At 48.8% G+C, this 25075-nt stretch overlaps 1 protein-coding gene across 1 annotated transcript; it reads left to right on the top strand.

Annotated features, from left to right (window-relative positions):
* Nucleotides 1–1288: 1288 nt before the first annotated feature.
* RPAP1 (RNA polymerase II associated protein 1) lies at nt 1289–24964 on the top strand. Its single transcript, XM_012766480.3, has 25 exons — nt 1289–1602; nt 6563–6819; nt 8038–8186; nt 8468–8557; nt 9046–9166; nt 11132–11353; nt 12230–12409; nt 13769–13884; nt 14170–14268; nt 15759–15860; nt 16068–16235; nt 16478–16660; nt 16781–16915; nt 17006–17176; nt 17630–17787; nt 18159–18317; nt 18470–18671; nt 19110–19219; nt 19498–19693; nt 19901–20053; nt 20281–20423; nt 21013–21769; nt 23952–24128; nt 24286–24345; nt 24452–24964. Exons 2-25 carry the CDS (start codon nt 6639–6641, stop codon nt 24599–24601), a joined length of 4182 nt encoding a protein of 1393 aa, XP_012621934.2. The 5' UTR covers nt 1289–1602; nt 6563–6638; the 3' UTR covers nt 24602–24964.
* Nucleotides 24965–25075: the final 111 nt, after the last annotated feature.

The raw sequence follows: 25075 nt of genomic DNA, 5'->3' as shown, positions 1-25075 counted from the left end.
AATCCTGGGCTCAAGCAATCCTACTGCCTCAGCCTCCCAAGTAGCTGGAACTACAGGCATGGGCCACCATGACCGGCTAATTTTTTCTATATATTAGTTGGCCAATTAATTTCTTTTTATTTATAGTAGAGATGGGGTCTCACTCTTGCTCAGGTTGGTTTCGAACTCCTAGCCTTGAGCAATCTGCCCGCCTCAGCCTCCCAGAGAGCTAGGATTACAGGTGTGAGCCACCGTGGCCCGGTCACCTAATAGTTTTAAAAGGCATGGATAATTCCTGAAGCCATTATCTCATTATTTTATTGCAAATCATGATTTCCTGCTATCAGTCATTATGCATTTTTGGCTTCCTCTCCCTCATAATCTCCCTCCCATAACTTCTGACCAGGACTAGTACTATTTTGGACCTCAAGTTTAGCTACATCCTAATACCTCAAATTTACTGCTGTGGTTGAGGCCAAGAGAATTTGAGAAGGATTCTACATATCTGCTGTAGTCCTGGACCAGCAGCAGCATCTGGAAACTTGTTACAAATGCAAATTCCTGGGTTCTATTAGAGACTTACTGAATCATAAACTCTGAGGGTCAGGGCCAGTAATCCATTTTAATAAGACTTCTGGTTGATTCTGCTGCCTGCTGGTTTGAGAACCATTGGACTAACATTGGCTGCCCTAAGATATCCTTCAATCAAGCAATGATTTAAGTTAAGGTCCTACTATGTGCATGGCAACATGTTGGGTACTGAGGATTATGGATGCAAAGAACAAGGTCTGGTGCTGGCAAGTAATTCACAGTCTATTCAAGGGAACAGGACATATGTTTGCGAAAAGGTAACCAGTGACAGTTGGTAGTCGGCAGTACATTCCCAGCATGCCACGTAAGTGGTGCAGGTGTTAAGATTCCAGGTGATTCCAAGGAAAGTTCAGTGAGTAGGCCTGGCTGGCAGAGGTTTTAGAGTCGAATTGTGCTAGCCCTTAAAGGAAGAGAAAGACCTTGGGAATGGGGATGGCATGAAAAGAGGGAGGATTTCCAAGAACAGAGACTGGCATGAACAAAGGCAAGATGCTCTCGAAGGGGATAACCTTGCTGGCAATAAGCTATTTTCTTCTCTCTTCTCACTGCCACCATTTCCGCAGTGCACTCTGGGAGTGTTCCTTTCCTTGGGCCTTTTTCATAGTTACCTTCTTGCTTGTCCATAAACACACCAGGGAGGTCACATTGGGGTGTGTGTGCACGTTTCTGTGTGCTGCTCGTGGGCGTGAGCGCTGGGGTGTAGGATGTGGTTACCCCGGCTGGTGAGTGCAGAGGAACGTCTAAGGAACCCTTTATCCCTGTCACGGGTGTCGTACGTATAGAAGGGTCTGTGCCTGCTGTACATCAGAAGGATGTGTATGCTGGGTGTTGGGATAGAGTTTATGCAGGGTAGGACACCGCCAGCGGTGTAGCTTCCCGCTCACCTGCCTGCGACGCTGAGCACAGCCCCACAATGCTAGCAGTCAAGCCCAGGAGGCGGGGCCGCGCTGCCGGCGGAAGCTGAAATCTGGCGGCGGCGGAAACGCGACCCCTGCGGGGTAAGATGGCGGCGCCCAGGGATACTTGTAGCAAGTAGGTGGCGGGGTTGGAGGGACGGACTTTAGGTACCCCGGGCAGAAAACCCAGGGGCAGGGTGTCCAGTTCCTTTGTTGATGATGCCCACGGGTCTGTGGTCTTCACGGGAGCGACTGCGGCCTTCCAGTGCATAGATCTCTGGTACGGTTTTTCATCCACCGGCGGCAAAGGCTGAGATACTCGGTGATTTCTTGTTGCTAACTCCGGTGGTTCAGGAGGCATGCCTAGAACTCCCTACCGCAGAGCTCTAGGGGCAGTTGCGTGACCTGACTCGGGTTTGGATCCTGGCGCTGGAGGACAGGCTGAGATGTAAGAGCCCCAAAGACTCCTCAGAGGAAATCCGAGAAAACCCAGAGGTCCATTTTTAGCGCTACTTTGCTTACGGGTTACTCTCTAGGCTGAGGATCCATCCTTATTTTATTAATAGTTAAAGATGTTATCATTTCTAGCACGGATTGGTTCTGGACAAATCTGCCCTGGAGTTTGTGGGGAAATACATTGGTGGCTTTACATAGTACTAAAATTGCTATCAGTTACTGAGGCTTATTTAAGTAACAAGTACTGGAGTAGGCGCTTTGTGTGCATTGTGATTTAAATCCTCACAAAATTTCTATTATATAGGACCTGTTATTATCCACATTTTATGGTTACGGAAACTGGACTCAGGATAGCCTAGATAATTTCCCATTTTCTCACAGCTAGTAAGTAGTTGGAGCTGGTGTTTGACTTCTGGCCTTCTGATTCCAAATGTGGTGTCCATAACCACCCTAGTTCTCTGCAGTGTGGATTATGACCCACCCTGAGAAGTGGGCTGGACTTTGCTGTTGGTCATGTGAATCCATTGATAATAGGGGAAATTGTCTCTGCTTTTGTAGAATTTTATAGAAGTGAATTGTTAACATACTTTGGATTCTTCCTTCCTCTAGGTTAGCCTTCCTTTGGGCCAGGGTGGACACTGGGGTAGGAGATTTTTTTCCTTGTTTGTTGGCAAGACTGCCCAACACTTGGTTATGGTTAATTGCTCTTTATATAAATAATGACAATCATAACTGGTATTTGTGTACTTACCATGTATAAGACTCTTATTCTAATCACATTACATCTATTTAACTTATTCATGAGGTATGTACAATTATCTTTATGTTACAGATAAAGAAACAGGCACAGTAATTTGAGTAAAGTATCTTGCTTAAGCTTACAGTTAGTAAATGGTAAAGCCTGGATTTCAGCATAGGCGGTCCATCTCCATACTGTTTACTTCCCATCCAGAAAGAGGCACACCTATGTACTTTGCTGTTGTCACTCTACAAACATATCTACTTATTACAAGTTCTGTGCCAAATTTAAGAGTAAACATTATAGACAAGTCTTTGCTCACTTCATTCATTTCCTTCTGTTCTCTATTATCTAAGTTTTCTCCTTCAATATTTAGCCCTATTTTTAACCTTTAGAGATTTTTTTCCACCTTTGAAATCTTGTGGGACTAGTTTTTTTATATGATTAATTTGGTCACTAGGATATACTGCTATTTATTTATTTATTTATTTATTATTATTTTTTGAGACAGAGTCTTTCTCTGTTGCCCAGGCTGGGGTGCAGTTGTACAATTATAGTTCACCAACCTCCCTTGGACTCCTAGGCTTAGGTGATCTTTCTGTCTTAGCCTCCCAAGTAGGTAGGACTACAGGTGCATGCCACCACATCTGGCTAATTTTTAAAAATTTTTTTGTGGAGATGGGGTGTCACTGTTGCCCAGGCTGGTCTTGAGCTCCTGGCCTGAAGCAATCCTCTCACCTAGTCCTCCCAAAGTGCTGGGATTACAGGCATGAGCCACTGCAGCCAGCCTTGTTTTGCTTTTTAAATGTATACATATGGTTACTATATTCTTCCCCCAAATTTGGGTGCATCTTTGACCAAAGGAAGGCTTTCACAATCTAGGAAATGCCATTTTAACTACAAAACTTTGGAATTTCTAGGTTTGGGGGGTGGGGTGAAGAGAGATAATCAAGTAGGAAATTATTAAAAGACCCAGTATTTTGGCATGGTTTCTGCCTCCCCTGTAAGCTCCTTGAACCCAGGGATAGGGTTATATTTGCATTTCTTTGTATTTACAGCTCCTTGTACACCATTCTGCCCAGAGTAAATTCTCAAAAAAAGGTTTTGTTTTTTTTTTTGAGACAGAGTCTCGCTTTGTTGCCCAGGCTAGAGCGAGTGCCATGGTGTCAGCCTAGCTCACAGCAACCTCAAACTCCTGGGCTCAAGCAATCCTGCTGCCTCAGTCTCCTGAGTATCTGGAACTACAGGCATGCGCCACCATGCCCGGCTAATTTTTTCTATATATATTAGTTGGCCAATTACTTTCTTTCAATTTATAGTAGAGACAGGGTCTCGCTCTTGCTCAGGCTGGTTTTGAACTCCTGACCTCAAGCAATCCGCCTGCCTCGGCCTCCCAGAGTGCTAGGATTACAGGCATGAGGCACCACGCCTGGCCCAATTCTGTGGTTTTTAATACATTCATTCACAAGGTTGCAACCAACACCACTAATTCAAGAACGTTTTCATTATCCTAAAAAGAAGCACCATACTGATTACCAGTCAATTCCCTTTTCCCTCCAATTCTAGCCCCTGTAAACTAATAATCTACTTTCTGTCTCTATGGATTTTCCTCTTCTGGATATTCCATATAAACAGACCCATATAATATGAGGCCCTTTGTGGCTGCCTTCTTTCACTTAGCAGAATGTTTTCAAGGTTCATGCATGTCGTATCATGTGTCAGAACTTGATTATTTTTTATTGACAAATAGTATTCCATTGTATGGATATACTGCATTTTGTTTATCCATTCATCAATTGATGGGCTTTTGTGTGTCCACTTTTTGGCTATTATGAATAATGCTGTTCTGAACATGCATGTACATGTTTTCTGTGAATGTATGTTTTCATTTTTCTTTGGTATGTATATCTCAGAGTCAATTTACTGGATCATATAGTAACTCTGTTTAATTTTTGAGGGACTGCTTAATTGTTTTACATTCCCACCAGGAATGGATGAGGGTACCATTTCTCCACATCTTAGCCAAACTTGTTGTTTTTTCTTTTCTTTTCTTTTTTTGAGACAGAGTCTCCCTTTGTTGCCCAGGCTAGAGTGAGTGCTATGGCGTCAGCCTAGCTCACAGCAACCTCAAACTCCTGGGCTCAAGCGATCCTCCTGCCTCAGCCTCCCAAGTAGCTGGGACTACAGGCATGCGCCACCATGCCCGGCCAATTTGTTCTATATATATTAGTTGGCCAATTAATTTCTTTCTAGTTATAGTAGAGATGGGGTCTTGCTCTTGCTCAGGCTGGTTTTGAACTCCTGATCTTGAGCAATCCGCCCACCTGGGCCTCCCAGAGAGCTAGGATGACAGGCATGAGCCACCCCAGCCCCACTCTTCTTTCAAGGACACGATGTCTTTCCTTTTGATTAGGTCTTTAATTCAACAATGTTTTATAGTTTTCAATGGACAAGTCTTGTACTTTGGTTAAATTTATTCTGAAGTATTCTTTTTAATGATATTGAAAATCTTGTCAACCTTGTTGAAAATCAGTTGACTGTAGATATGTGGAGTTATGCTGGATTCTCAATTCTATTACATTGATCTATATGTCTTTCCTTATGCCAGCACCATAATAGTCTTGATTAACATAGCTCTGTTTTCAAACTGTGAGTCCTTCAACTGTATTTTTTCAAGATTTTTGGCCCTTTTGTTATGACAGAGGGGTCCATTTGTCTTTCTGTGGCAAATGTATCTTGCTCTTGCTCTTATTCTGTAAATCTATCTTGTCCTTCCTCAGTAAACTTTGTTTTATACTTGGCTTGCCAAAAAAAAAAAAAAGATTGTTTTGGGTAGTCTGATGAGTTCCTTGCATTGCCATATTAATTTTAGGAGTATCTTGTAAATTTTTACAAAAATAGGCAGTTGGAATTTTGATAAGGATTGGTCTTGAATCTATAGATTTGGGGAGTATTAAGTCTTCCAATGCATGAACACATCTTTCCATTTGTTTAGGTCTTTAGTTCAACAGTGTTTTATAGTTTTCAATGGACAAATATTGTACTTCTTTGGTTAAATTTATTCTGAAGTATTTTATTCTTCTTAATGCTATTATAAATTAAATTGTTTTCTTAATTCCATTTTCTGACTGTCTTTGCTAGTGTATAGACATACAAATGATTTTTATACATTGATATTTTACAGCCTAAGGTTTGTTTTTTTTTTTTTTTTTTTTTTGAGGCAGAGTCTCGCTTTGTTGCCCAGGCTAGAGTGAGTGCCGTGGCGTCAGCCTAGCTCACAGCAACCTCAAACTCCTGGGCTCAAGCAATCCTGCTGCCTCAGCCTCCCGAGTAGCTGGGACTACAGGCATGCACCACCATGCCTGGCTAATTTTTTCTATATATATTAGTTGGCCAATTAATTTCTTTCTATTTATAGTAGAGATGGGGTCTTGCTCTTGCTCAGGCTGGTTTCCAACTCCTGACATCAAGCAATCTGCCTGCCTCGGCCTCCCAGAAAGCTAGGATTACAGGCGAGAGCCACTGCGCCTGTCCAGCCTAAGGTTTTTAATAATTTGAATAACTTTAAGCCAGGCATGTTCTCTCTGTTTGATACAGAATCATCACTCCCTGTTATAACATATTTATCTGCCTGGCCCCTGATAGGATTTTCCTCAGGTCTCCTGCTGGTTGTTCTTAAGCGTTTTATCACCCACAGATTATAAACAACCTAAATTGGCTGTAAATATTGTTGCTAGGCTGCTGACATCAGGGAGGGCTGAGAAGGGAGGGAATGGCAATAAGCTATAAATGAGGAGGAATGAGTCTATGTGAATCCAAGAAAAGAGAGGGTCTTCTCTGATACCTGATAAAGAGGATTGGGGTTCAGTTGCAAAGAGCTCATCATGTTTATTGCTCTTAGGGATGAATGAGAGGGAATCTCTACACAGAAGCAGTGCTGGAAAGAGTCATACTGGGGCTGCAACTGGAGTGTCAAGATGTTGTCAAGACCAAAGCCAGGGGAGTCCGAGGTGGACCTGCTGCACTTCCAGAGTCAGTTTCTTGCAGCTGGTGCAACCCCAGCAGTACGACTGGTGAAGAAAGGAAGTAGGAGAGGTGACAATGCTAACCCAGAAGAGGCTCTGCTGCAGGACCATCGGGATGTGGTGATGCTGGACAGTGAGTGCCTGTGGGGGTGAGGCCAAGAGGAAGAGAGAGTACAGCTTCAGGGGCCCCTTCCTCTTCCTGATGTGGCTGGGTTCTGCCCCATCATTATTTCACACACTTCATAGCCTTCGTTGTAACAGCCCCATTTTACAGATAAAGAAACTGAGATTCTTGGCCGGGTGCGGTGGCTCACGCCTGTAATCCTAGCACTCTGGAAAGCAAGGCAGACGGATTAGTTGAGCTCAGGAATTCGAGACCAGCCTGAGCAAGAGCAAGACCCCATCTCTACTAAAAAAAAATAGAAATTAGCTGTACAACTAAACATATATAGAGAAAAAAAAATTAGCTGGGCATGGTGGCGCATGCCTATAGTCCCAGCTACTCGGGAGGCTGAGGCAGAAGGGTCGCTTTGAGCCCAGGAGTTTGAGGTTGCTATGAGTTAGGCTGACGCCATAGCACTCTAGCCTGGGCAACAGAGTGAGATTCTGTCTAAAAAAAAAAAAAAAAAAGAAACTGAGGCTCTTGATATTTTACAGATAAAGGCCCCATTTTACAGATAAAAGCAACTGAGGTTAAATATTTTAGCCAGATACAGCAGCACATTCATGTAGTTCCAGCTATTAGGGAGGCTTAGGCAGGAGGATTGCATGAAGCCAGAAGTTCAAGACCATCCTGAGTAATATAGTGAGACCTCATCTTTAAAAAATAAAATAAAATTATTTAAAAAAAAAAGAAGAGGTTAAGGCTGGGCACAGTGGCTCATGCCTGTAATCCTAGCACTCTGGGAGGCTGAGGCGGGTGGATCACTCAAGGTCAGGAGTTCGAGACCAGCCTGAGAAAGAGCAAGACCTCATCTCTACTAAAAATAGAAAGAAATTAGCTGGACAACTAAAAATATATAGAAAAAATTAGCCAGGCATGGTGGTGCATGCCTTAGTCCCAGCTACTCAGGAGGCTGAGGCAGAAGGATTGCTTGAGGCCAGAAGTTTGAGGTTGCTGTGAGCTAGGCTGACGCCACGGCACTCTAGCCCAGACAACAGAGTGAGACTCTGTCTTAAAAAAAAAAAAAAAAAAGAAGAAGAAGAAGAAGAAGAGGTTAAACATCTTACCCAAAGTGATACACCTTGAACCAGGCTCCATGGCACTTGCCTTTCTTTGTCTCCCCTCAGTCCTTGGTATCTTCCTGGGAAAATATGAGTATACTTACATTTGGATTTTTTCAATTTTCAGATCTCCCAGATTTGCCCCCAGCTTTGGTTCCTGCTCCCCCAAAGAGAGCCAGGCCCAGCCCTGGCTACCCTCTGCCTGAAGATGAGGACCCAGAAGAGAGGCTGAACAGGCACGATCAACACATCACTGCTGTCTTGACTAAGATTATTGTGCGTCTCACCTTGGCTGAGTGGGAAAGACATGCTAGGGCAGTAAGAATATTGGTGGGTGGATAAAGTGAGCTTTATGAGTGGAGGATGCTTTGGAAAGTAGACTTCTCCACTGCAGTCAGGTTGAGAGCTGGGTTAGAATCACTCTGCCCTAAAATAAGGTGAGTTCATGACCCTCCAGAGTGAGGTTCTAGTCTTATAGAACAAGGGCTAATGGCGTAGAGTCTAGCTTGTGGAATTCTCTCCATTGTCCTTCACTACTTTGTGCTTTGTTGCTACAGGAACGAGATACAAGTTCGGTGGCCGTGAATCTGCCTGTGCCCAGTGGCGTAGCTTTCCCCCCTGTATTCCATCGCTCACAGGAGAGACAGGTGGGCAAGGGTAAGCTTAGGCAGTGCTTGGGAGACAGGCGAGTCTCATAGTACATCTTCTCCAGGTAGTTTTAACAATGATAAGCAATTCCATTTATAAAGCAGTACCATCCTGAGCACTTCATACATATTACTTTTTTAACCCTCGTAACAAACATATAAGGTAGAGCTGTCATGATGATACCTTGAGTATGAGGATACCTTATCCCTGTTTATCAGAAGAGGAAAACTGAGAGCCCCCACCCAGAGAGATGAATAACTTGTCCAACACCATACATCTAATAGGTAGAAGAGCCAAAGCTTCAACCCAGGTCTGCCAGATTTTAAGACATTTACTCCTATAGGGCTCTCCTTTTTCTGAGGACTAGGGTTATGATCCCTAGAGCTAAGTCCCTTTTATCTTTTTGTTCCCGAGACCTTGGTATAATGGAGTTGAGAGGAGAGGGATAATGAGCATCAGTAACCTGGGTTTTCTTTCTGCCCCATAGGGGAAGTCAGGAACATCTGGTAAGAGAAGTATCTTTGCCCAGGAAATTGCAGCAAGGAAGCTGTCTGAAGCCCGGGTGCCATCAACTGGGGAAGTTGTGTCCAACGTGGTCCCACCAGAGGGTGAGCTGGGGTTAAAGAGGCTTGGGCTTGGCCTTTTTTTTTTCTTTTGAGACACGGTCTCACTCTGTTGCCCAGATAGGAGTATAGTGTTGCAATCATAGCTCACTGCAGCCTGGAACTCCTAGAGTCAAGCAATCCTCCTGCCTTAGCCTCCCTCCCAAGAAGTTGGGATTACAGGTATATAGCACCACTCCAAGCTAATTTTTCTTATTTTTTGTACAGACAGGGTCTCAATATGTTGTCCAGGTTGGTCTTGAACTCCTAGCTTCAAGCAATTCCCCTATTTCTGCTTCACAGTGTGCTGGGATTATAGTCGCCAGATACCGTGCCCTGCCTTGGCCTTTTAAAAATATATGATCATAGGTTCATTTTTGTATGTATGTCTTCCCTGTCTCAAATAGGAGGTGCATTTGAACTATCTCAAGAGAAAGTCATTCCATGTCCTCACTTAAACATGCTGAGTGGGCCAGGTGAGGTGGCTCACACCTGTATTCCTAGTACTCTTGGAGGCTGAGGTGGGTGGATCGCTCAAGGTCAGGAGTTTGAGATCAGCCTGAGCAAAAGCAAGAGTAAGACCCCATCTCTACTAAAAATAGAAAGAAATTAATTGACCAACTAAAAATATATAGAAAAAATTAGCTGGGCATGGTGGCACATGCCTGTAGTCCCAGCTACTTGGGAGGCTGAGGCAGAAGGATTGCTTGGGCCCAGAAGTTTGAGGTTGCTGTGAGCTTGGCTGATGCCATGGCACTCTAGTCCAGACAACAGAGTGAGACTCTGTCTTAAAAATAAATAAATAGGCTGGGTACAGTGGCTCACGGCTGTAATCCTAGCACTCTGCGAGGCCGAGGTGGGCAGATTGCTCAAGGTCAGCAGTTTGAAACCAGCCTGAGCAAGAGTGAGACCCCGTCTCTACTATAAATAGAAAGAAATTAACTGGCCAACTAATATATATATAGAAAAAATTAGCCGGGCATGGTGGTGCATGCCTGTAGTCCCAGCTACTTGGGAGGCTGAGGAAGTAGGATCTCTTGAGCCCAGGAGTTTGAAGTTGCTGTGAGTTAGGCTGACGCCACGGCATTCACTCTAGTTTTAGCAACAAAGTGAGACTCTGTCTCAAAAATAAATAGATAGATAGATAGATAGATAGATAGATAGATAGATAGATAGATAGATGATAGATAGATAGATAGATAGATAGATAGATAGATAGATAGATAGATAGATAGATAGAGAGAGCTGAGTATGTTAGGCTTGGGTTCGTATCTAGGTCTTAGGTATAGGGAGGGGAAGCCATTATGCAAACCTGAAAGAAAGGGTATAGGATAGAAATGTTTGGCAGAGACTATAAAATAAAGATGTATTAATAGATGAGCCAGGCACAGTGGCATGTGCTGTTAGTTCCAGCTACTTGGGAGGCTGAAGCAGGAGGATTACTTGAGCCTAGGAGTTTGAGGCCAGTCTGGGCAACATAGCCAGACCCCATCTCTAAAAAGAAAGATGTAGGCCAAGTTCCTTTATGATGCACCTTACTAGCAGAAGAGCTGGGGGCAGCCACTTAGTAGTAGATGGCTGCCTAGACATCAAAGGAGAGTCAGAAACTAGGATATGGCCAGGTATGCCAGTTTGAGTCCCAGCTATTTGGGAGGTTGATGTGAGAGGATTGCTTGAGGTCAGGAGTTCATGACCAACCCAGGTGTTAAAGTGAGACTGTCTCTTTAAAAATGAAAGAAAAATAGAAAGAAACTATGATGTTTCTGAGGGAAAGAGTGAGTAGAGAAGCCACCTCCCTTCTCCAGCGTGCCTGGAGTCCTGTGCCAGTCGCAGTGGGGTCTCTGTTCTGTGCCTGGGAAAGCTCAGGTCTGTGCCTGTCCCCAGGCTTAATAGGCATACAGAAAAGGGCCATCCGGCCCAGTTAGAGCCATGGAGGGCAGGGCACTGAAACTGATCGTACACTTCTTCCAGGTGCTGTGACCTGTGAGGCACCCGCTCCTAGAGACCAGGGCTACCAGCTTCCAGGGAGCAGCCACAACTTCCAGGGCCCCCATTTGGTCACAGGGAAGGGGCTCAGGGGCCAGGAGGCTCAGCAGGAAGCCCAGACCATCCACGAAGAAAATGTAGCAAGACTACAGGCCATGGCTCCTGAGGAGATCCTACAGGAGCAGCAGCGGTTGCTGGCTCAGCTTGGTACGGGTACTTGGCTTTGCTAGGAAGGGACTTCCACTTACTGAGGAAGACTTACTGTGAATTCCAGGTGCCATGTTGAGTACTTTAATGTTATTATTTCATTCTGTCCTTAAACTCATCCTGGGAGGTAGGTAGTATTAACCTCATATTATTAATACCTATGAAGAAAACTGAGGCCCCAAACTTTTAAGAAATTCTCCATGGGTCACACAGCATATAAGGAACTCAGATTGGATTTAAACCCAGGTCTGTCTGGTCTCATAGGCCCTGCTTGGAAGCGCTATGCTATGTGTAACTGTACTACCCCGGTGCAGTGGACTTTATGCTTTATTGTAGCTGGACGCCAGTGTAACTGCAGTCTGTTCCATTCTATGACACTGTACTGTGCTTTGGTTTGCCAAATACTAGGCACCCAGTCAATCTTGTCTCCCATTGTATTATCTAGCACTTATATAGAGCATAACACATATTAGATATTTAGTAAGTATGTGTGCATAAATAAATTAGCTGAGAGAAGGTGAGGGAAATTGTTTCCCTAAATGTCTTTTCTTTGGCCCTAGTCAACATTCATTCTGTAGCCACTTACTTTGAAACTGTGACTTGGAGCCATGCACAAGGACAGGCATAGGAACCCTGGGGCAGGGGATTGTGAGGGGTAGAGGGAAAGGTGGGCAGGCAGGCCCCAGTGACCCACAGGTGTGAGAAGGCAGAGTTGTTGAAGGACCATAAGAAGACCCAGGGGGCTTAGGCCCAGGCTGGGAAGCAGCTTGTCCTATCCTTGACACCAGCAGGCAGGCAATATTCAGCAGCTTCCAGGCCTGTAGCAGTCTAGGAACAATCTGCCCTCTCTCACTGTCCCTGCACCTTTACCTCTAGACCCCAGCTTGGTTGCCTTCTTGAGATCTCATAGCCGTACCCAAGAACAAGCAGGAAAGAAGACCACCGAGGAGCAGAGGCCAGGAGGACCCTCTGTTCATGTCACCAAAGAGGAGCCCCTCATGTCAACTTCTGCCAGTGAGCCCAGGAAGGGAGACAAGCTGGAGCCAGGAGCCCCAGGTATGGAGAAGGGGGGACCTTCTTTTCATGGATAAAAGTAGCAGAAAATGGGCTGGGTGCAGTGGCTCACGGCTGTAATCCTAGCACTCTGGGAGATTGAGGCCAGGGGATCATTTGAGCTCAGGCGTTTGAGACCAGCCTGAGCAAGAGCGAGACCCCGTCTCTACTAAAAAAATAGAAAGAAATTAGCTGGATAACTTAAAAATATATAGAAAAAATTAGCCAGGCATGGTGGCACATGCCTGTAGTCCCAGCTACTCGGGAGGCTAAGGCAGGAGGATCGCCTGAGCCCAGGAGTTTGAGGTTGCTATGAGCTAAGCTGACTCCACAGCACTCTAGCCCAGGCAACAAACAGAGTGAGACTCTGACTCAAAAAAAAAAAAAAGTAGTGGAAAATGTCCCTTCTCCTAGGCCTGGCAAATAAGAGAAGCTTTTCTGCCCTTGGAGAGCCAACATTAATCCTCATCATTGGCTTCAAATCAGTCTTCATTTGCTGATGCATATCTTCTTCCTGCACATGCTTCCTGTTTTTGTGTCCTGTTACTGCTCCTTGTCCACCTCCCCTTATAAAAGGCTGAACAGTCCCCTCCCCCTGGCAAACTATCTCCCTGCCTTTGTTGTAGCTGCCCCAGCTTTGGCTCTGTTGAGCCCATAGTTCTTTCTACCTCTGATCCCAGTGTTGGGAGAAGGTGGCCCAGCCAGAGTGATAGGAGAGGAAGAGTATGGTGAAGGTCTTGTGAACATGCCAGACCAGAAGCAAAGAAGCCAGTGGAAGCACTCATTTCCCAGAAACTAGATTATTTCATTAGTGATTAACAAAGGAAGAAATTGAATTATGATAGCCAGGAACCTCCTGCTCCCGGAAGAGCTCCAGGACAGCTGAATAGGTTGGGTGGGGGTAGGGGTAAGGAAGGAGGAGAGTGTTACAGGGGTATGTTTCTATCTCCAGCCCCCTGGGGCAGTATAGCTGCTTCCTCATTGTCCCCACGGCCCTACTCCTTTAGAAGGCTGGTACTAGAGAGTGGAGAGCTGTGCTTTCCCTGATGTATGTGGTCCTTCCTTCCTCCTCTATTCTTCCTGCTCTTTCTCTTTCTTTCCTCCTCCCACTGTCAGCAAATCCTTGCAGTCTGCAAGGGTCTAGAGCCCAGGACTGGGTGTTTCTGCCGATATATCTGCAACATTGGGCTGGTCTCCAAGAGTTCCAGCCCTAGGGCCATGCCATTCCGCCATAACTGAGGGTAGAAGCTGCCATATCCTGGGGCAGAGGCAGATGTGGCAGTTGCCTAGTAACAGTGGGGACCCCTGTGGACTAGTGAGCTGAGCCCCTTAAGGAATACTATCATGCTTCCATCTCCCCAGCTCTTGCACTGCCTATGACCCCCCAGAAGGAATGGCTGCACATGGACACTGTCGAAATGGAGAAGCTCCATTGGATCCAGGACCTGCCTCCACTCCGGCGGCAGCAGACACAGGAGGTGAGGAGAGCCAGCTGGCCTACAAGGGGTGGGGTGGGGTACATGGGGCTGTTGCTCTTAAACCCAGAGCTCAGGCCCTTCTATTCCCCTGAGCCTGAGAAACATCTCTCTTTTGCTCTCACACTCCTTTCCCATCACCCTGCCTGGCCGCCCAGGCTAAATGAGCCCCATTTCCAGGCAGAGGTAGAGTTGGGACCTAAGTCGTGAGAGACCTCGGATTAAACATGGGGAGTGGGTGTGGACAGGTTGCTGCTGCCCCAGCCTACGATCCTTTCTCTTCCTCAGAGGATGCAGGCCCGATTCAGTCTACAGGGAGAGCTACTGGCCCCTGATGTGGACCTACCCACCCACCTAGGCTTGCACCACCATGGAGAAGAGGCAGAGGTGAGGCATGAGGCCCAGGGAGAAATGGGCAGCTCCTGGCAACTGCTTTTAAGAACCACATGGGGGCCGGGCGCGGTGGCTCACGCCTGTAATCCTAGCTCTCTGGGAGGCCGAGGCGGGCGGATTGCTCGAGGTCAGGAGTTCGAAACCAGCCTGAGCAAAAGCGAGACCCCCGTCTCTACTATAAATAGAAAGAAATTAATTGGCCAACTAATATATACAAAAAATTAGCTGGGCATGGTGGCGAATGCCTGTAGTCCCAGCTACTTGGGAGGCTGAGGCAGGAGGATTGCTTGAGCCCGGAGTTTGAGGTTGCTGTGAGCTAGGCTGACGCCATGGCACTCACTCTAGCCTGGGCAACAAAGCGAGACTCTGTCTCGAAAAAAAAAGAAAAGAAAAAAAAAAGAACCACATGGGGATCAGGAAAGGTCGCCCACACCCATAATCCCAGCACTTTGGAAGGCTAAGGTAGGAGGATCACTTGAGGCCAGGTGTTCAAGACCAGCCTGGGCAATTTGATGAGATCCCATCTCTACAAAAAAAATAAACTATTAATATCTGGGCATAGTGGCACATGTCTGTAGTCCCAGCTACTCAGGAGGCCAAGGTGGGAGTATCACTTAAGCCCAGGAGGTCAAGGATACAGTGAGCTAAATCAGGACACTGCATTCTACCCTGGGCAAAAATGGCACATGGAAAAGGATCTTTGGTCAGTTGTCCATGACTTCCTGTGTGCCCTGCTCTAGTTCATGGCCTTGCTGTCCATTCAGTTCCTTAGGCTCAAAATCTTGCTTGTCTCTCCTTTACATTTTGGTCAGTTGCTAGAACTTGCCTACTTTTGTCATGATGCTTCCTGCATCATGGCCTTGCTCGTCTGCTCAATTGCCATGCCTTCCACTCTCTCCTCTGTGCTACTCCATCCCTCTTGAGGCTGCCATACAGATTTCCTCTGGCCCAGCTCAGGCTATACTTGCCTAGGAAAGTTTCCCGGCTCCCCTCTGCTCACAGAATAAGGTCCCGGTTCCTCAGCTTGGCAAGAACATCCATTCCCCATCTATCCCTGCTGACCCAGCCCAGCCACCCTGCCTTCTTCACTCGTGCTGCCCCACTCTGCTGCCTCCTCCCACACACCTCCTGTGCTCGGGGACCTTCAGGTTCAGCTTGCTCCAGGGGATGGATGCCTTTACCTTTTGCTCCATGCCAGGCCATAGAAGCTCTAGCCATCCACTGAGACCAGATGGCTTTTGCAGGTCCCCCTTGCTCTTTTTTCTGTCCACTGGTTGCAAACAATTACTATATTCCTCCCATCTGCCGTATTCCACAGTTACTTGTGTGCAAGTCCCATCTCCTTTACCAGCACAATGCTCCATGGAGAGCAGGGGCAGGAGATATCACTTACTCATCTTTGTCTTTCCCTTGACATTTTGCTGGGTATGTTTTGGGCACTGCTTTGCATCTTTACTCCTTCTAACTTCCTGTCCCTGCCCCAGAGAGCAGGGTACTCTCTACAGGAGCTGTTCCACCTGACCCGCAGCCAGGTGTCCCAGCAGAGAGCACTAGCACTGCATGTGTTGGCCCAGGTCATCAGCAGGGTGAGTGGACTGCTGGCTTGGTCCTGCCCACCCACACCCTCTTGCCCCACAACCTTAAATGTCCCCACTTCCTGCCCTTTTCATTCTGGCTCACCAGCCAGATACGTGCTTTTAACAACCCAGGGTCACTGGTGGGCAAATGAAAGGTTAAAGTGAAAACTATATAACTTCAGCATCTTCAGCAAGGTTTATCCTGCTGTCCCCAAGGCCCAGGCTGGTGAGTTTGCAGACCGGCTCGTGGATAGTGTCTTGCGCCTCCTTTTGGACGCTGGTTTCCTCTTCCTGCTGCGCTTCTCCCTGGATGACAGAGTGGATGGGGTCATCGCAGCTGCCATCCGGGCTCTTCGGGCTCTGCTGGTGGCTCCTGGAGATGAGGTATGCCACAGGGATAGGACTGGTGGTGCTTGGAGGTATCAGGGTCCCCACTTCTCATGCTGGACATGCCTTGCAAGCAGAACATAGAATGGGAATGAGCTGATATCACCCTCTTCTCCTAATGGCCCCAAAGCCCAGGAGCCTTGCCTTTCTGCCCTTTGTGGGGGCTTCCACTCTCTACTCCTGGGCCCACTTCCTCGCCCCTTTCTCTTTTTCCCACCCTATTCCCTTTCCTTTGGCAGGAGCTCCTTGACAGCACCTTCTCTTGGTACCATGGAGCTTTGATGTTCCCTCTAATGCCCAGCCAGGAGGACAAGGAGGATGAGGATGAGGATGAAGAATCCCCAGCCGAAAAGGCAAAAAGGAAGAGCCCTGAGGAAAGAAGCCGGCCTGCACCTGACCTGGCCCGACATGATGTCATCAAGGTAAAGGAAAAGCATCTTTCCCATCCTGTGACCTAGAGGGCAAACACACATTGGGCAAGAGGTGTCATCAGGGCCTGGGCCAGCTGTGTTTGGTGGTGAGTTTATCTCTCTAACCCCCAGGGGCTCCTGGCAACCAACCTGCTGCCTCGGCTGCGCTTTGTGATAGAGGTCACCTGCCCTGGACCTGCCGTGGTCCTTGACATCCTGGCCGTGCTCATCCGCCTGGCCCGGCATTCCCTGGAGTCAGCCACAAGGGTGAGAAAAACAAGGGGACAGGGAGTGAGCAAAAGCCTGGCTAGGCCTGGCCAAGACAGCCTCCCTACCTCCCCTTCCCATCTCCCATAGGTCATGGAGTGCCCTCGGCTAATACAGACCATAGTTGGAGAGTTCTTGCCCACCAGCTGGTCTCCCATGGGGGTAGGGCCTACCTCCAGTCTACACAAAGTACCCTGTGCTACTGCCATGAAACTCCTTCGTGTCCTGGCCTCGGCTGGTAGGAATATTGCTGCCCGGCTGGTGAGCAGAACATAGGGCAAGGGATGAGGGGGCTTGGGATAGGGCTGGGTTGGTAGCTAAACATGGCCCCTGAACTCAGGGTGACCAGCTCATGACATCTCATCTTCCTCTCTGGTTCAGTTGCTTAGAAATACAACAGAAACCACCAGTGAGGAACCTAGTCAGCTGGAGCCTGGTGTGTCCTGTAGACCTACTCTGGTCTCATGATGTGAGGGGAGGGCTACCCCTCCCCAGACCCAGATCAAAAAGAGCCACATATGGATAGGTGCTCATCATCTTTAGCCAAGCAGCCCTAGAGAAGGTGCCCAGCAAGTACTTGCTAAAGAGAGCTATGATCCTGTGTCCCAGAGTGGCCGAACAGGGCCAAGTTGAGCCAGTCTCTCAGTCCAGCTTGAGAGTAGGTAGAATTGGACTCCCAGCAGACCCTGATCCCCATACTCTGCCCACCCCCAGTTGAGCAGCTTTGACCTCCGGAGCCGCCTGTGTCGCTTCATAGCTGAGGCTCCCCAAGAACTGGCCTTGCCCCCAGAGGAAGCTGAGATGCTGAGCACTGAGGCCCTCCGTCTGTGGGCTGTGGCTGCTTCCTATGGCCAGGCCGGTGACCTTTACAGGTGAGGAGAGGCAGCAGTAGGCTCCCTTGTAGACCCCTCCATTTCTGCACTTCTAGCCAAATCAATACGTCAGTCTTGCTCAAGGTCCCAAGCTTGGGGGGAGACTTAGAGTGAGGAAGGGATCTGCTGGGTGTGAAAAGGCTTGGGAGTCAGGACCAGCCAGCGTTTCTTGGTGAATTCAGATTTAAATTCCCTGTTGGTGGCAGCCTTGAAGGACTACATCCTTCCTGTTCCTCAGGGCCCAAGAGTGCCTCAACCCTGTGGCCTTCCCCCTCCTGATCCTCCTTCACCAGACTGCAAACCCCTGGGGCAGGGCTATGCCTTCTCCATCTGCCTTCATGCAGTGGAAGTTAGTCATCGTTCTTCCCCAGGGAGCTCTACCCAGTGCTGATGCAGGCCTTGCAGGCTGTGCCACAGGAGCTCAGCACCCACCCGCCTCAGCCCCTGTCCGTGCAGCGGATAGCCTCATTGCTCACTCTCCTCACCCAGCTGATCCTGGCAGCAGGCAGCACCTGCCGTGAACCTGTCAGGTAGGTTAAATCCCTGAGCCTGCCAGTAGGGACATCCTGCCATTGACCCCAGGACAGGCCAGAATGCTCCTCCCTAGGGAGAGAGTGGCTATTACTTAGAGGGGAATGAGGCAGCCAGATCCTCACTGTGGCCCCTTTTGGCACTTCTGCAGTGACTCTGCTGAGGCCAGCCTATCGGCCACCCCTTCCTTGATCACTTGGACGCAGGTGTCTGGGCTCCAGCCTCTTGTGGAGCCATGTCTAAGGCAGACTTTGAAGTTGCTGCCCAGACCTGAGATGTGGAGTGCCCTGAGCCCAGTGCCCACTGCCTGCCTGTTGTTCCTGAGCGCCTACTACCAGGCCTGGAGCCAGCAAGTGAGTGTCACCTGCCTGCCTTCCACCATGCCCCTGTGCCTGGTCTCCAGCCACATTCCACCCACTTACTTTCTTTCTGTTTCCACCCCTCCACTCCTATTCCCCATTTCCTACCATCCACCTTTTAACTCCTGCCTTTCTTCCTCTTTCCATCTCATCCATATCCCAGTGGGGCTTCCCAGGGACCATGTTGGTTGGGACCAGAGAACCCAAGCAGCAGCTGAGCCTTCCTGTAGCCTTTCTGCTCTCTCTGTGCATCCCTAGCCTTTGGGTGCCAGAGCAGCCTCAGGGCCTTCCCTCCCTTTGGAAAGGTCAGCCTGCAGAAGCCTCCAAATGCACTCTTTTGGGCTCTTGGTATGGTGGAGTTGGCCCAGGTACACAGGGGTAATACAATGAGTGTCCTGGGCCATCAGCTCAGTGAACCCCGTTGTCCTCCAGCCAAGCTTGTGCCCAGAAGATTGGCTTCAGGACATGGAACGCCTATCGGAGGAGCTGTTGCTGCCCCTGCTGAGTCAGCCCACTCTGGGCAGCCTGTGGGAGTCCCTTAGGTATGTGCCGTGTGTGGGTAGTTAGGGGGAGGCAGAAGAGGAGGTACTTTCTCTCCTCGGGATTCCTGGGTCCAGCTCCCTGTCCATCCCAGGGTGCAGCACTGCAGCCTAAGGGAACCTGAATCCCTAGCAGGCAGCAGTGTGCGGGGCTCCAAGGAGTCTGGGCACTGACCTACACAGCCAGGCCTCTGCTGGCCTTGGTCACAGACCAGGCAGCTGTTTTCCACTCTGGCACATGTTAGGCCAGAGCACCCTCCAATTCTCTGTTTTGCCTGCAGGCGCTGCTCCCCTCTCTGCAACCCGCTGTCCTGTGCTCCGGCCCCTGAAGCTCCCCCTAGCCTCGTGTCACTGGGCTGTGCAGGAGGCTGCCCCCCTCTTAGTCTGGCTGGCTCAGCCTCACCCTTCCCATTCCTCACTGCCCTCCTCTCACTTTGCAATACCCTGGCCCGGATCCACAAGGGGCTGTGTGGCCAGGTAAGCCCTGGGTGCCTGGTTAGGGGCCAGGGAGGGGGCCATGGTGGCAGGAGTCAGAAAGAAAGGGGAGGGTGTTCCATGGGGAAGGGAGGCCTCTTCTGCCAGCACCCATTTCTCTGAGTTTGGCTGGGAGGGGACAGCCACTTGGCAAGGCCCAGAAGGCATCAGAGTCAATTTCTATATCCGAACAAAACCGTTTTTCCTTAGCTGGCGGTCATATTGGCTGCCCCTGGACTCCAGAACTACTTCCTCCAGTGTGTGGCTCCTGGGGCTGCTCCACACCTCACACCCTTCTCTGCGTGGGCCCTGCGCCACGAGTACCACCTGCAGTACCTGGCCCTTGCCCTGGCCCAGAAAACGGTGGGTTCCCCTGTCTGACAGGTTCTGTCTCCTGCCCTGATATCTGCTCCTGCTTTTTGGAACCTGTGCTGCTTCTGCCAGGCCATGCAGCTCCTACTTTCCTCTAGACATGCCCTGGATCTGTGCCCCTCAGCCTTGCTTGTGTCCTCTTCCTCACTTCTCACTGCTTTGTGACCACCCCTCCACACTCCGCCGCACTAAATAGCTCCCAGCTTTTCTGCCCACAGGCAACTGTCCAGCCACTGCCTGCCGCCAGTGCTGCCCTCCATCACAGTATGGCCTTGTCCCTGCTGAGCCGGCTGCTGCCCGGAAGCGAGTACCTCGCCCACGAGCTGCTGTTGAGCTGTGTGTTCCGGCTGGAGTTCCTCCCGTAAGTCCAAGGCTGCTGGCCCTAACTCTGCCCTTGGAGGCTGTTGCGGTTGTTAACTGAGCAGCCCTGCATTTGGAGCCAGCAGAGCTAGATTTAATTCTCTTTCTTCCTTGGATTGCCCATTTAACCTGTCTGGGCTTCTGTTACCTCATTAGTAAAGTGGGAATGAGCTCACCACAGCAGAGAATGATTGTGAGGCTTCAGGGTGACCGTATGGCTAAAAAGTGGTATATAAGCTAGCTATATGCATGCATTAGCATGTACTAGTTTTTACTCTGTGTCAGGTACCCCCTATGTGTTTATCTGTATTTTGAGTGTTTTACATGGGCCATGAGATAGATAACTATTATCCCCGTCTTATTGTGAGGAAACTGAGGCACAGAGAAATTACATAAACTTACCTCTGTACAGCTGGCTCAAGTGTTCATCCTCTTAATTGTTCTACAATACTGCATGGGAGGTGGTTAGAGGAGCAGGGAGGAGCAGGATTGGACCTAGGAGCTTCTATTGAGGAAGCCCTAAAGAGGTGGCACGACCTCCAGTTGCTCTGGTTCCAGCCCTTATTTTTGGCTTTTGTGTCCCATTACAGAGAAAGAGCATCAGGGGGTCCAGAGGCAGCTGACTTCTCTGACCAGCTCTCCTTAGGGAACAGCAGGGAGCCTCGGTGTGGACGAGGGGCCCTACTAGCTCAGGCCTGCCGGGACCTCCCCAGCATCCGCAGCTGCTACCTGAGCCACTGCTCGCCAGCCCGAGCCAACCTGCAGGCCTCCCAGGCTTTGCACCGAGGGGAGCTACAGCAAGTCCCAACCCTGCTGCTGCCTGTGCCTAAGGAGCCATTGCTGCCCACCGACTGGCCCTTCCTGCCTTTGATTCATCTCTACCACCAGGCTTCAGATATCCCCTCAGGGCTCCCTCCCACTGACACTGTGGGGACAGCCATGCGGGTCCTGCAGTGGGTGCTAGTTCTGGAGAGCTGGCGCCCCCAGGCCCTCTGGGCTGTGCCTCCTGCTGCCCGCCTGGCACGGCTCATGTGTGTGTTCCTGGTGGACAGTGACCTGTTCCGGGAGTCCCCAATACAGCATCTGGTGGCAGCCCTCCTATCCCAGCTCTGTCAGCCTCAAGTCCTGCCAAGCCTCAACCTGGACTGTCCACTTCCTGGCCTGACATCTTTCCCTGACCTCTATGCCAACTTCCTGGATCATTTCGAGGCTGTCTCTTTTGGGGACCACCTCTTTGGAGCTCTGGTCCTTCTTCCCCTGCAGCGTCGGTTCAGTGTCACCTTGCGCCTTGCCCTATTTGGGGAACACGTGGGAGCCTTGCGATCTCTGAGCCTGCCTCTGACCCAGGTACTTCCTCAGCCCAGCAGAGCCTGCCAGGGGTGTCCTGTATTGGCTCTAGGGACAATCCTGAGCAGGGGGAGCTTTAGCAGGCCTCATGTTCCTCACCTTACCTCTTCTGAGCTTTCAGGGGATTGAGAGAATCCATGAAAAGGGTTTAACATGGTATCTGACATATACTAGGTGTTTGTTATTATTAACAAACTATGACTTTCTCATAAGTGCTACAATCTAAGAAAGAAGAGATTTACTGTAAACCAGAATAGCTCTGAATTGTTCAGATTCTAGGTGTTAAGTCAGCATTCAGAAAAGGGAAAGATCAAAGTAGACTTCCCATAAGGAGAACACTTTGTGGAAGAAGTAGGGATCGACCTGGGCACTGAAGGTTGGGTAGAATTTGAATTGTTGAAGAGGTAGAAGGGCAAGATCTTCCTAATAGAACAACATAAGCAAAAGCTCAGTGGCAGAAAGGAGCATGACAAAAGATAGGAGGGAGGAGAGAGTTCTGTTGGGAACTTGTTGGAAACAGGGCTAAAAATAAGAAGCAAAGTCTTAGAGGGCTGGAGCACAGGAGTTCGAGGTTGTGATGAGCTATGATGATGCCACTGCACTCTAGCTGTAGTGACAGAGCAAGACTCTCAAAAAAAAAAAAAAATTATTGTCCGGGCGTGGTGGCTCACGCCTGTAATCCTAGCACTCTAGGAGGCCGAGGTGGGCGGATCGCTCAAGGTCAGGAGTTCGAAACCGGCCTGAGCAAGAGTGAGACCCTGTCTCTACTAAAAATAGAAAGAAATGAATTGGACAACTAAAAATATATAGAAAAAATTAGCCGGGCCTGGTGGCGCATGCCTGTAGTCCCAGCTACTCAGGAGGCTGAGGCAGAAGGATCGCTTACGCCCAGGAGTTGAGGTTGATATGAGCTAGGCTGATGCCATGGCACTCTAGCCTGGGCAATAGAGTGAGACTGTCTCAAAAAAAAATTATAATATAATCCATTGTGTAGATGCATTCCAATTTTCTCAGAACCTCTTGCTGGCCTTGTAGATTGTTGCAGACTTTTTGCCATTTTAAGTAACACTGTGATAAACAGTGTTGGACATAAACTTTCTCTGCGTTTCTCTTGTAATCATTTCTCTGTGAAGTTAAGAATGACTTTTTAAAGCCGGGCGCGGTGGCTCACGCCTGTAATCCTAGCACTCTGGGAGGCTGAGGCGGGCAGATTGCTCGAGGTCAGGAGTTCGAAACCAGCCTGAGCAAGAGCGAGACCCCGTCTCTACTATAAATAGAAAGAAATTAATTGGCCAACTAATATATATATAAAATTAGCCGCGCATGGTGGCGCATGCCTGTAGTCCCAGCTACTCGGGAGGCTGAGGCAGCAGGATTGCTTGAGCCCAGGAGTTTGAGGTTGCTGTGAGCTAGGCTGACGCCACGGCACTCACTCTAGCCTGGGCAACAAGCGAGACTCTGTCTCAAAAAAAAAAAGAAAAAGAATGACTTTTTAGAAAGAGAATTAACTTACCCAAAGAACATGAACTTTGAGAAGTTTGTTAATAATGGAGCAGTTGAGACCGGGCGCGGTTGCTCACCCCTGTAATCCTAGCACTCTGGGAGGCCGAGGCAGGCGGATTGCTCGAGTTCAGGAGTTTGAAACCAGCCTGAGCAAGAGCGAGACCCTGTCTCTACTATAAATAGAAAGAAATTAATTGGCCAACTAATATACATAGAAAAAAATAGCTGGGTGTGGTGGCGCGTGCCTGTAGTCGCAGCTACTCGGGAGGCTGAGGCAGTAGGATTGCTTGGGCCCAGGAGATTGAGGTTGCTGTGAGCTAGGCTGACATCATGGCACTCACTCTAGCTTGGGCAACAAAGTGAGACTCTGTCTCAAAAAAAAAAGATAAATAAATAAATAAATTAATTAATGGAGCAGTTGGATATGACATTTTGAAAGTTTTTATTTTAAAGTATTAAGTGGTAGACATTCACAACTGCTTCTCAGTTCCCAGTTTCCCTTGCTTTCTGGTCTTTAGCCTTTAGCCTTGATCCTTGTGTTAGAGAAGGATTGATGTCTGTCTGAGACCTGATCTCTGTCCTTATGATTTGGTTTCATGTGACTATCAACCATCCACCTTGTAGTCCAGTGATGTACATTCCCACCCTCCCCTTCAATACGTCTCATTTTCCGTCACAGTTGCCTGTGTCCCTGGAGTGCTACACGGGGCCTCCTGAAGACAACCTGGACCTCCTTCAGCTCTACTTCCGGGCCCTGGTTACTGGTACACTCCGTCCACATTGGTGTCCTGTGCTCTACGCTGTGGCTGTCGCTCATGTCAATAGCTTCATCTTCTCCCAAGACCCAAAGAGCTCAGTAAGTTACATTCCCATCTTCAGAGGGAGGAAGGGAACTAGCAATCGAGCTGTCCCTGGGCCATCTGGGGAAGAGGTGAGGGTCAGGCGATGCCCTGGGGCGAGGTGGTGGGTCCCAGCCCTTGGCTCAGTGCCACCTCTCCCTGTTTTGCGTCTAGGATGAGGTAAAGGTGGCCCGTGGGAGTATGCTGCAGAAAACCTGGCTGCTGGCAGATGAGGTAGGGTGAGGGCCATTAGGAGGGTGGGAGATTAGAGGGTCTTGGGGGACAGAGACCTCAGCAACATCTCACTATTCACTTCATAAAGTTTCTTCCCTCTCCGCAGGGTCTCCGGCAGCATCTCCTCCACTACAAGCTTCCCAATTCTACCCTCCCAGAGGGCTTTGAGCTGTATTCTCAGTTGCCCCCTCTGCGTCAGCTTTACCTCCAGAGACTGACCTTATCGGTGCCCCGAAATGGGGTATTAGAGGTCTAGTATAGTTGCTACATTCTCCTGTATCCATCTTACCAACAGACGCCTGGCCAGACAGACAGAAGGGTATTATGTTCTAAGAGTAGGCAGGAGACAAAGGAGCAGAATGCCTGCCCTCCTGGGAGCAGGTAGTTGGAGCTTTTTTGGAGCAGAATGAACCCTACCATTACATCCTGATATCTGGAGCTCAGGACCTGGGGCTTTTGAGGGCCAGAGCTGGGAGTGATGGGTGACTTACCTATTTACCCTCTCTTTGGGAACAGGACAGTCTAAGTACACCTCTCCTTACCTACTCCCAGCCCCTGCCCTAGGCTGAAGTATATGAATGCTATAGCTGTGCATTGAAATAAAAATTTTTAAATCCAATGAGTATCTGTTTGTTTGTTTGTTTGTTTTTTTAAATAGAGATGGGTTCTCACTCTTGCTCAGGCTGGTCTCAGACTCCTGAGCTCAAGCAATCCTCCTGACTTGGCCTCC

This window comes from Microcebus murinus, chromosome 6 (genome assembly GCF_040939455.1).
Source record: "Microcebus murinus isolate Inina chromosome 6, M.murinus_Inina_mat1.0, whole genome shotgun sequence".
In the NCBI taxonomy this organism is placed as follows: Eukaryota; Metazoa; Chordata; class Mammalia; order Primates; family Cheirogaleidae; genus Microcebus; species Microcebus murinus.
This window is presented reverse-complemented; position numbering and strand designations above follow the sequence as displayed.

Excerpts from the sequence above, each read along its gene's own strand:
- RPAP1 (XM_012766480.3), top strand. The coding sequence starts at position 6,639 with ATGTTGTCAAGACCAAAGCCAGGGGAGTCCGAGGTGGACCTGCTGCAC. Across the intron at positions 19,220-19,497 it reads AGCCTGTGGGAGTCCCTTAG|GCGCTGCTCCCCTCTCTGCA; the intron begins GTATGTGCCGTG and ends TTTTGCCTGCAG. Across the intron at positions 24,346-24,451 it reads CCTGGCTGCTGGCAGATGAG|GGTCTCCGGCAGCATCTCCT; the intron begins GTAGGGTGAGGG and ends CCCTCTCCGCAG.